Source organism: Canis lupus, chromosome 32 (assembly GCF_011100685.1).
Source record: "Canis lupus familiaris isolate Mischka breed German Shepherd chromosome 32, alternate assembly UU_Cfam_GSD_1.0, whole genome shotgun sequence".
NCBI lineage: Eukaryota > Metazoa > Chordata > Mammalia > Carnivora > Canidae > Canis > Canis lupus.
In genome coordinates this window covers 29,414,438-29,426,897 of record NC_049253.1, presented here as the reverse complement: position 1 = coordinate 29,426,897, position 12,460 = coordinate 29,414,438, and the positions used below count along the sequence as shown (strand labels likewise).

General features: G+C 38.7%; 1 protein-coding gene across 1 annotated transcript in view; it reads left to right on the top strand.

Moving 5' to 3' along the window:
• The window catches only part of AFF1 (AF4/FMR2 family member 1), a 197,149-nt gene that overhangs the window by 136,476 nt on the left and 48,213 nt on the right, over positions 1 to 12,460 (top strand). Inside the window, exon 5 of the mRNA XM_038582193.1 lies at positions 11,282 to 11,326. Coding sequence (XP_038438121.1) covers positions 11,282 to 11,326 — 45 coding nt within the window. The remainder of the gene's footprint in view (positions 1 to 11,281; positions 11,327 to 12,460) is intronic.

Sequence of the window (12,460 nt, the reverse complement as noted above, 5' to 3'; positions counted from 1 at the left end):
AAGGCACAGTGTTTTCAAGTCTTAAGAGCACTGGGGATTTCTGATACCTTATTACATGGTGAATGGTAGTGGTTCACAGTCAAAAGTTAGAAAGTAGGTGAATAACCGAGATTAAACGTAAGTACTATCAAACAATGATAACTTTGTTTTTAAGTCAGTTTAAACCTATTTCAGGTGTACCCCCTTGCCCCCTTAACTTTTACACCAAGAAACTAGTTGACATATAGTTATAAATAATATCTACTGAAGATATTTCTGTATATAATGCATAAACAAAAATGGTATTTTTAAAAAAATAGCAACTGTTTCATGTAGCTCTACAGAAACCTTGGAAATACATTAAAATGTACACATTCAGGGATCTTAGGAAAATAATAGTAATCAAATAAGTGAAACCAATCCTTTTAGTACTCCCCTCATAGTCATTTGTACACTTAGATGAAGTAAGGTTTTACGGTTCTATATGTGGAGAACAGCTGCTCACTTCTCTTATTTTTACTTAAACCAGATCTTAAGAACTAGATCCTAGGTTCTATAATGAAAAGATACTTTAACAGAGATCAAAATAGAATTTCCAGAATATTTTAAGTAGCAGTTAACACAAATTAAGAGCTTTCATAAATTTTACACATTTTAGAAAAATATATTAGTGACACTAAAGCATGTAACTGTAGTAAAATCCATGTGACTGGAAAGAAACAAACTATCATATTGATCTTTAAAAGTTCAAAATACTTCTTGTGAGCTTTTATAAGTTTCCTTAATGATGTTTAGGCTTCTTTTCATTTTTAGTTTTAGTTTGTGAAAGACAAGGAAATAATAATTTGCCTATAAAAAAGCAGTTTACCTAAGGGTGAACTTTTAAAAACCAGGGATATTAGCTCATGTTTAATAAATGAATTGGGGTGGCACCACATCCTCCAAGCATTCAGCATTCTTCTACTGTGTTTATCCTTAGAGTATTTCTTAATGTCCTGTCTCAAGAAGACACATGCCTTCCCTTACCCCAACCCACGCATACCTGATATCCCCTCTCCCACCTGTCATGATCTCCTGTAACTCTCAGATCTGAAACTTTGCTCGGAGAAATTCACATCCCTAAATTGAGCTTAGGAAACTACTCCTTGGGTGAAGAACATCTGATGGGGTGGTGATGGAATTTTGTTATAATAGTTTTTTTTTTTTTTTCACGGAGGATATCTGTATCTTAAATCATTGTTTTGTGAGGATGTCTGGAATATTACAAATGTGAACAAACGTATTGCTTTTCCAGTATGTAGGAAAAAGAATTCACCATAAAATACTGCGTAACTTTTGGTGCTCTTGTTTCTGAATTTTGTCAGCGATGCCATGAAATGACAAAATCAAATTCATTTCACAAATACTACTACTTACACATCTGTGTTAGTTCAGAATTATGCCAGGGTCCTGGGAGACACAGAGCTGGATAAGCCCCCAGATCCTACCAAATAGGAAATGAGCCTAGGAGAACAAATGGAAGCACCAAGGGCTGTTTCAGAATTGAAGGTGGGTAGAGTGTCAATGAACAAGAAGACTTCCAGGAAAGGTCTGCCAGTGTTTGTGACGCCCCTGTTTGCATCTACCACTCTTCCTAGATCCCCTGATAAGAGTAGAAAGCATGGTCTTTCCGCAGTAAATTTTTGTTGGATGATAACTGGTGGTGATCTGTAGATCCCTCATCATTTAAAATATAATCTTGTGCTTTATCAATCTCTTTCCTTCTTTCCTTGAAAAATTAATTTGGAGAGGAGCCATAGAGATTTCTGCAGTTAGCATGACATTAATTGTGGTAGCCTTCGTGTGTAGCAGCAGACAGTTTGGCATTAAAAAAGGGTTCCAAGGAAACATGAGTGATTCTTTGCTGCATATTAGAGCATATCACATTTTAAAAGCTATTCCAAACCTTTCCATTATTTGAACATATTTGGGAAGAGATGGGAGGGTAATTGTTTTAGAATTTAACAGTTAAAGTTGGTTTACAGTTACATAATACTGTTAAGAGTGCCTTTTCTGTCTCCTACCTCACTTTCCCTCCTTTCATATTAACAGTCTATAGCTTTCTTTTTAAAAATATGTGTACTATTAAGTGTGCCTTAAATCTGTCTAGGGATCTTAAAAATTCTTCTAAAATACTGGGTATGGAAGTAGACGTTTAGATAGTTGCCCAAAGGGCATGATGCTTCTGAAGAAGTATTATTCCTAGCAACTTTATACCTTTCCCAGCCTAAGTAGGCACACCCAGGCAGAATGAGCAGGTCCTTGTAATAGGCCTCGCTATGTAGGTAATTTATGGTGTATTCACAGAATAAAATTAATTTTGTGTCAAAACCTTGCTCAGACAGGCCTTTTGGTTTCCTCCTCTAATCTGTCTCTTGGAAGTGCTGATTGTAGCATCTTCTTGATAAATGCCTGCATTTATCTGTTTGGCATTGGCTTCAACATGTACTGTCTTATTTCTTCCTCACAACAATCCTGTGAGGTTTTGTGTATTTCATATGTGCCTGCTCAGTATTTAAGTATGACTGATTTTTTTTTTTTTTTTTAAAGTATGACTGATTTTTAAAAAGCAAATCCAAACAATACACCTCTTTCAAGGACTTTGTAAGTTAGTTTGGGAAGAAAGAGTGAATTAGCTAGCAAACACTGGACCAGGCCTGCACAGCAGTCCCCAGTTTCCACAGGAACAGCTCACAGTCTCATGGAGGACTGACCGTGATCTGTGAACAGCTCGGTGTGCTGAGTGCTTGGTGGGGCAAGCCCAGAACCCTGAGGAAGAAGCTGGGAATAGATTCACGTAGGTGTGTGTTCGAGAGAAGGAAAGTCATTTATTTATTTTTTTTTTTTTTAAACTTTTTTTTAAATTTTATTTTATTTATGATAAGCACACAGTGAGAGAGAGAGAGGGGCAGAGACACAGACAGAGGGAGAAGCAGGCTCCATACACCGGGAGCCCGATGTGGGATTCGATCCCAGGTCTCCAGGATCACGCACCTGGGCCAAAGGCAGGCGCCAAACCGCTGCGCCACCCAGGGATCCCCAGGAAAGTCATTTAGAGGAAGATGAAAGTAAAGATAAATGTGGTAGAAGACATTTGACTGTACTTTGAGTAAACATTTTTATCACTTAAAAAATCTAATGATGTTTTTATTTACGAATAGATAATATATTGCATGATTCAGGATTTAAAGGATAGGTTAAAGGTTAATGTTTTTACATTAAACATCTTCCCACTGCTATACCCCACCCCACCCCCAGCCACCGAATTCCCCTTTCTAGAAGTCATTATTGATGTTAGAGGCTTCTCCTCATCTGTATACCCAGGGATGTTTCATTCGTAATCAGTTACTCCACATAGATGTTCTCTTCTGTCACCTTTTCATTTATTTAGATCCTGGCGTATACTGCACCTATGTTTTTTCCTCCTGCTTTTAACAGTGTATCTTGGAGATTACCCTCAAATCAATACGTGGAGAGGGTCCTCATTCTGTGTCATAGCTGTATGGTATTTCTGCGTAAAGGGCATGTACCACAGTTTTCTTCGTTACCGCTGGATGGGCATTTAGACTGTTTCCACTAGGCTGAAATGAATAACTGTACATGTGTCTTTGTGTACATATAGAAGTTGGTGCTAGAAGTCATATTGCTGTTTCAGAGTATGGGAAATTAGAATTTGGGGGCTGTTGCCTAATTGATGTCTTCAGAGGTTTTGACCCTTTACCCTCCCCCAACCAGGGTATCAGAGTGCTTGTTTCCTCATGTCTGTCTTACAGACATAGTATCGTCATTTTTTTGTTTTGCCAAATATGTGAGAAAAGAGTTTCTAAGAGTAATCCTAATGTTTTATTTATTTATTTTTATTTTTATTTTTATTTTTATTTTTATTTAATCCTAATGTTTTAAAGGAGGAAACAATTTCCCTTTTGTCCCTAGTATGTTTATTTCCAGTAGTTTGTTACTTAAGACTTTGAGTTACAATTCAGACAAACAACCGTGTTTAATAAGGCTCTAAGCTAAAATCTGAAAATTTATTTTCATGTTCTGAGTTCTGAGCCTGAAGGCATACCAACAAACATTTATTGGTTGCCTCCGTATGGCAGCAGTGTCTGATTGGTGATTTACCAAGGTAGAACTGGCCCCTACTCTCCTGGAACTTGAAATCAAGAAGCAGCAGAGATGCTGCTGCAGGAGGTGCTTTGTCAGGGATCGTATAGCCAGGTGTGGGAGTGCGCGCAGTTTCAGGAGCGACAGGCTCGGGGAATGTTTTCCAAAAGATGTTTTTTAATCTGCTACTAGAAGTCTGGGTGGAAGTTACGTGGTCACCAGTGAGAGAAGGAAGAGAGTCTGAGATAGGGACAAGAAAAGTATGATTCATCTACCTAGATGGAGATCAGTGTGCAGCAAGTAGATACTGCTGGTTGATCCATAATCCAAAAGGTGACATGTATTTGAAGAAAAATAGCATGAGCTTTAATCTTTTAAAAATTAAACGATAGAGAATCCTCTTGGGGTTTCCGTCCATCCACACCATTCAAGAATGCCCCAGTAATGCTGGCACCGTGCATTATTTCACATATCTGTGCCTATGATGGCCTTTCAGGTTTCACATGTGACCTTCTTACCAATCCTGTGGAGAGGGTTAGGATGGGTAATACTGTCCCTTTAGAATCACCATGAGGAAATAGTCAAGAAGTTGACTCTCATGCGTAATTGGAGAGCCAGCCCTCAGCAGGCCAGAACTAGAATCCAAGGTCTTTTGGCTTCCTTCATCAGCATGCTGCCTCTGAGCCCCCTGGGTTCCCCAGTTAGTGCCACTAAGCCTTTTTGAGGATAGCATTGTCACAAAAGCGCTGCTCTGTTGAAACTTGAGATACTTAAAACACAGTGTTGTGAGGGCCCCCTGGTCTCAGTGGTGAGGTATGGTTCTTTGGTTCAGCTCTTTTTAGCTTACTAAAACAAACTGACATTTACTAACATTTTATTTTGGTATCAATGCATTTCCTTAGGATTATAGCGTCATTCCATGAGGTGTGAGAAATCAGACTGAGGCCAGCATTGCTGCCTTTTCTGGTCTGACTCACCTGTAGTACAGAGAGGCGGTTAGATCTGAACACCAAACTGCTGCTTTTCACAAACAGAGGCAAACCATTGTTCTTTAAAAAAAAATGTTTTTGGTCATGCATAGGACAACTGGAGTCACATCCCCTCCTTAAGATGCTAATATATTTGGGATCCCTGAGTGGCTCAGTGGTTTAGAGCCTGCCTTGGGCCCAGGGCATGATCCTGGAGTCCCAGGATGGAGTCCTGCATCGGGCTCCCTTCATGGAGCCTGCTTCTCCCCCTGCCTGTGTCTCTGCCTCTCTCTCTCTCTGTCTCTGTCTCTGTCTCTGTCTCATGAATAAATAATTTTTTTTAAAAAGATGCTAATGTATTTGTCTCTTGCCTGAAGGTTGAGATTTTTGGAAAGGTAGTGTTAACAGTATTACAAACCCAAGCTCAGTCACTTCAGAGCATTGTGTGACTTTGGAGATGTAACTAAATTTCTCTAGAATTCAGTCTCGTTTTTAGAAAATGGGATAATAGCTACCACCGAGGTTGATAGGAGAATTGGAGCATCATACAGAATTCCCTCAGAGATTTTTGTTGTCGTTGCCGAAGTATAATTGACATACAATATTATATTAGTTTCAGGTGTACAACATAATGATTCAACCTTTCCATTATGGAGTGATCACCACAATAAATCTAGCTGACATCTGTCACTGCAAAGTTGTTACCTGTTACGAACTATATTCCCTGTGCTGTATATTGCACCCTGTGTCAAATTTATTTTATAACTGGAAGTTTGTATCTCTTAATCTTTTCCCTTATTTCAGCCATCCTCCCTCCTCTCCTCCCTTCTGGTGACCAAATTGCTGTCTGTATTTATGAGTCTATTTCTGTTTTGTTTTGGTAGGTAGAATCATACAGTATTTGTCTTCCTCTGACTTCTTCCACTTTGCATAATATCCTCTAGGTCCATCCATGTTGTGGCATGTGGCAAGTTTACGTTTTTCTGTGGCTAATAATCCATTGTACAGCTACATTGCCTCTTTACTCATCTATCGATGGACACTTAGGCTGCTACCATATCTTGGCTATTGTTAATAATGCTGTGGTAAACATAGGGGTACTTATTATCTTTTCCAGTTAGTGTTTTGTTTTCTTTGGGTAAGTTCCCAGAAGTGGAATTGCTGCATTGTATGATATTTCTGATTTTTTTGTGGAACCTCCATACTGTTTTCATAGTAGTCACACCATTTTGCATCCCCATCAACAATGCATGAAGGTTCCCGTTTTTCCACATCCTCGCCAACACTTGTTATTTCTTGTCTTTTTTGATACTAGCCATTCTGATAGATGTGAGGTGGTATCTCATTGTGTGTTTCCCTGATCATTAGTGGTGTTGAGCATCTTTTCATGTGTCAGCCATCTGTATGTCGTCTTTGGAAAAATGCCTGTTCAGGTTCTCTGCCCATTCTTTTATTGGATTGTTCTCTGAATAGTGGTTGTGAGTTTTTTATGTATTTTGGATACTAACCCCTTATTGGTTATATCATTCTCAAATACTCTCTCCCATTCAGTAGGTTGCCTTTTTGTTTTGTCGATAGTTTCTTCACCATGCAGAAGCTTTTTAGTTAGATTCAGTCCCATTTATTTATTTTTGCTTCTGTTCTTGCCTAAGCAAGATCCAAAAAAATACTGCTTACATTGATGTCCAAGAGATTACTGCCTGTGTTTTTTTTTTTTTTTTTTTTCCAGGAGTTTTATGGTTTCCGGTCTTAGGTTTAAATCTCTAATCCATTTGGAGGTTATTTTTGTGTATGATGTAAGAAGGTGATGCAGTTACATTCTTTTGCATGTAGCTGTCCGGTTTTTCCCAGCACCATTTATTTAAGAGACTGTCTTTTCCCCATTGTATATTCTTCCTTTGTTGAAGATTAATTGACTGTACAAGCATGGGTTTATATTTCTGGATTCTATTCCGGTCCCTTGATTTCTGTGCCTACTTTTGTGCTGGTCCCATATTGTTTTGCTTACTATAGCTTTGTAGTATAGTTTGAGATCAGGGAGTGTGATACCTTCAGCTTTGTCCTTTTATTTATTTATTTATTTTAAGATTTTGTTTCTTATTTGAGAGAGAGTGCGTATGTGCGCATGAGCAAGGGAAGAAGGGTCGAGGGAGAAGGAGAAGCAGGCTCCCCACTGAGCAAGGAGCCTGATGCGGGGCTCTATCCTAGCTAGGACCCTGAGATCATGACCTGAGCCAAAAGTAGACATTTAACCAACTGAGCCACCCAGGCACCCCAAATGGGATTGTTTTCTTAATTTCTCTTTCTGATAGTTATTAGTATATAGAAGTGTAATAGATTTATATATGTTAATTCTGTGTCCTGCATCTTTTTTTTTTTTTTTTAAGATTTTATTTATTCATGAGAGACACACAGAGAGAAAGAGGCAGAGACACAGGCAGAGGGAGAAACAGACTCCACACAGGGAAGCCCGATGTGGGACTCGATCCCGGGTCTCCAGGATCATACCCTGGGCTATAGGCGGTGCTAAACCGCTGAGCCACCCAGGCTGCCCATGTGTCCTGCATCTTTACTAAATTCATTTATTCTAATAGTTTTCTGGTGAAGTCTTTAGAGTTTTATATATATAGTATCATGTGATCTGCAAATAGGGAGAGTTTTACTTCTTTTCCAGCCTTTTATTTCTTGTCTGATTGCTGTGGCTAGGACTTCCAGTGCTGTGTTGAATAAAAGTGGCAAGAGTGGGCATCCACATCTTCCTCGTCTTAGAGGAAAAGCTTTCAGCTTCTCACAGTTGAATGTAAGCTCCAGTATTTCGTTTTTAAGGTTCTGTAATGAGGGCTGTATCTACAATTGATGGGTACATTTAGTACAGTCACCCCCACCCTACCCCTGCCCTACAAGCTAATGATTTTGCATCTTATAACAGATGGTATCAATCAGAGGAAACAATGGCGTGTAAAAAGGTTAATGCAGTGTCAGGTACAATATGTATTCAGTAAGTATCTGCTCTCATTTTATTTTTAATTGATCAGAATTCTGGTTCTTGTGTTAAGGCCATTCCCTAGTGGGGAGGCGAGGTCAGTCTACACACAAGACACCAGATTTGTGAGGCAGCCACAAAGCAGGCAGGAGGGCAGAGCTGCACTCCCGTAGGCACCTAGATGTTGCATGTGAGAGACAGAAGTGGGATTTGTGATTGTAAGTGCTAAAGGCCCGTCTGCACCTTGGAAGCAGAACTGGACAAGGAAGGACCTGCAAACTAGAACTTCCTTATTGATGCAACTAGCATAGATTTTTGTTGTTGTTGCTTTTTGTCACCTCTTACTGTTTGTGGAGGTCTTACCGGAGGATCTTTAGCCTTAACTAGACCGTGTTTAGAGAGGCTGATTGTTTACTCTTTGGCTGCAGTGTGTGTTCCCGGGAGCCTGGCTTCTCTGAGCAGGAGTAGCAGTCCTCAGCTGGAGACCGGGTGGCCAAAGTGGATTTTAAGGAAGGGATTAGGCCATGATGGCTTGTTGAACTTCCCCTCCCTTTTTGGAAGGTCTCCTTCCAGTGGCAGACTTGGAGGTGCCAGACTGTATTTTATTAAACAAAGGAGCCTGTCCTTACAGATCTTTCTCTGCAGACACATTTGAAGTACTTATACTCTAGCTTAAGAGTCTCTAATTTGGGTCAGAAGAAGAGTAGCGATTTGAATCTCAGATGGAACATAAAATGGGTTCATGTTATATAGACTATCTTGTAACCTCCCCTCTGTTAATATAAAAATATGTCTTGGTACTCATAGAGGTATTTAGGGGCATTAACTCTAAGATATTCGTAGAACAGTTCCACATAGATGGGTCGGGGAGAAAAATAAAAAACAAATGTGGTAGAATGCTGACATTTGGGGACTCTGGGTGAAGAGTTTGTGGGAATTCCTTTTACTATTTTTATAATTCTGCTGTATCTATAAAATTATTTCTAAAGAAAAAGTTGAAAATATCTTGAGCATCTTCCCATGCAAGCCCATGCATTCACATTATTTTATTTTTCTGTATCATACTGTTGTATGGATGTACTGTGAAGGTCTAGAGCTAAACTGTTGGGCATTTGATTATTAACAGGTATTTGCAATTATAAACAGTGCCACTTGGAGGTCCTTAAATATGATAATACCCTCATGTATTTGGAATGGAATCTCTACACTCCATTGAAATACTCCCACTCTCATAATGGACTTAATAGGAAAATTCACAGTAAATTAACCGAATTAATACTTGAACCTTAAGACCTTATTTTACAATTTTAAATGGGTTAAATGGTGACTACCTAGCAATATTTATCTTATCCAGATACTAATAAATAATGAGCTATAGAAAAATTTCCTTAGCTCTGCTTCATCTGATGTAATAAGACTTTAGAAAAAAAAAGAATCTTTCAGTGATGTGAAGCACCTTGGCTAAGTGTTGACTCCTTGAATAATTACAAAGATCCAAAGGTCTTTTAGCATTCTCATCTCATTCTGTTGGAAGTGGTAGGCAAATCTTTCTCTCTCTCTTTCCGACATGCTTCACTACTATTTCATTGATTCCCAAGCATGTTAATCAGATTCCCATTCCCATTCCAGGAACAGATGAGATAAGGGAATTGTTTGATCAGAGTCAGTAGTAATATGCTATATGCTCTGTTGTATTGATTCACCTTCAAGGTTTGAATAACAAAAAGCAGGTAAGCAAATGTAGTTTGTGATATGCATAATGCTTACAGGCAGATCTGATAGGACACTCAGATAAAAGGAATTACCCTGAATTCTTCGGTTATACCTCCTTCCTCAAAAATACCAAACTGCAGACATTTCAACAAAATTGTTTCCGTGAAATTTACATGTTTTAAAACCAGACCCAGGTGGGTTAAATTACATGTGAACATTGACATTTCCATTCGATTTGATTCCACAACAGTGTGAATGTTGTGTGCTCTTTTCTTTCCTTTTCCTTCATCCTTAAACTGAAATGGTGCGTTAATGAATCCTAGATCAGGAATTAGCAACCAATGCTGTATTAAATTACACTCGGATTAGAAATGAGAGCCTGGAAAAGAACCCTTTCATGTCCTCTCCAGCTGGAGGCAGGTATTGGACCAGACAGACTAGGAAGACCAGTGCTTTATGCACATAGCAGTGGCAGTAACTGAGGGAAGGGGGGGAGGGAGGTTGTTGTATAGAACTTGCCCAGAGCACTTGGCTCTCAATTGACACAGAGCCAGAAGTTGCTTTTCCAGGGAAAAGCATGAGGTCATGGGATTTGTTTCATGTCTCTAGTGAAGGAAAAGTGTTTTGTTTTGTTTTTTAACTTTTCCATTTTCTTTGCACTTAAAGTTATAAAGACTGTAATAGGACATTTCCTAGACACTATGGTGACAATACTAGTGGCAGCAGCTGTCATTTGTTTAGGTGTGGAGAAGGAAGAAGTATAAATAGATCTTTCATCCAAGACACTAGGAAATCTCTCTTCCTGGGGTCTTTCTCTGGGGAAATATTTACTGTGTGGGTGTTTGTGTATACATGTGCATATATATATATATATATATATATATGTACATATATACAATGAAAATACTGACTTGAAGTCGAGGGAGAGACATTAAAGTGAATGTCATTACTTTAAAGCCAATTTTTGGCCAGCTAGAATACTACAAAAACAAAAAACCACAACTCTAACCTATCCTTGATTCGATGTTAGCCTCTTTACCGTGGGCTCACAGAGGTGTTCAGATGATTTCCATCTTTGTGTTCATTTTCCTTGGCTGGCTGGACAGATGTTGCTGTGAAGCAGCAAACTGTGACCCCAGTTTTCTTTCTTTCTGCCTCCATTTTTGTTAGTATCTGTTATTCCCCTAGATTTACTAATTTATTAATTTTCTTTAAGATCTGCATTTTCCTCTGGAAACTTTGACCTGAGAGTCCATATTAGTCTGCCACAGTCTCCCAGCAGAACCCTTTCCCAACTGATGAGGTCAGGTTAGTCTCCAGTCCTGTTTTCATCGAGAATGTGAAGTTCCAATACTTAACCACTCAAAGATGGCGCCTGGGGTGATTCAACCCCTGCAAGAGTATTGCTGTAATAATACCAGCATCTACTAATAACCGTCATTGGAATTGGGTTTTGTTCATTTGTGCTAACCTTTTCCTTGTTTTTCACTTTCAGCAGACCTACTCCAATGAAGTTCATTGTGTTGAAGAGATTTTGAAGGTGAGTTCATTTACCTTCAATCTCCATTTGAAGAGTTCATCTTCACTCTCCATTTGAAGAGTTATTGAGGGAGGTAGACATATATCCACTTTGACTTTAATGAGCAGTTGCCATTCCAAACCCCTTTCAACGGTTCCCCTCCTCACACCTCCCAATACAAAATAAACCAGAGAAATAACAGAGGGATCCCTAAGAGCCTTACTGAGCTCTCTGACAGATTGTTTATTAAAATGAAGTCTACAAGCTGCAAGGCATTATTTGGACCAGTGTTTTAAGACCTCTCTCAGGTTTTCCTGCTTGTTCATAAAGACCCACAAGAGTTGCTCACTTCTTAGAAAGGAAAGTCCTCTGTATCTGAGGGGTGAAACAGTGCTTGATTTATACCTCTTGGTGTTTTGTAAGGTGATACCTGATATGTATGCCTCATCTTCAGGGGGGCCATGAATTTTTAAGGGAATTAAAAAAATAACATAGTAAATGGACATCTATAAACCTACCTTAAAGGGTTATTTTTCACTCTTGTTTCTTGAGATGGTGCCATGATCATTTATTCAGCTACAGATACATCATTGAACCCCCATTATCTATGGGTTCAAGGTTTTTTTGCACAAGCACAACAAATGCCTCCTAGAATTAAGCTCCAGGAAAAAATAAATTCTCCTTGTGAACTAGCATGCTTTTTTGGGGGTGGAGGGGGGGCATGCTTTATCAGAGAAGAATTATATTAAACTGTTGTTTCCCATTTTGGCTTTAATTTCCAGGAAATCTAGAGCTAAATTTAATGTTCAAGTACTGCAATTGTAATAACTGAGGGTTTTATTTCTCATTCCTCTTTTTTGGCTTCTAACTTCCGTGTGGGTTTTAATGATAACCTTGCTTTTATCTTTTACTTTATTTTCTGATTTTTTTTTTGAAGTAGAATATATATGTCACAGGTACCTATTCATGTGTATCTTCACTGTGCACTTTTCCTCAAACTATACTTACCCAAATTTTCCCTTTAATTTTTCCCTTTAATTTTTCATTGTAAAGTAAGGCGGCACTGAAACCAACATTTTTAAAAAAGATTTATTTATTTTAAAGATTTTATTTATTTGATAGAGACAGATCACAAACAGGGGGAGGGGCAAAAGG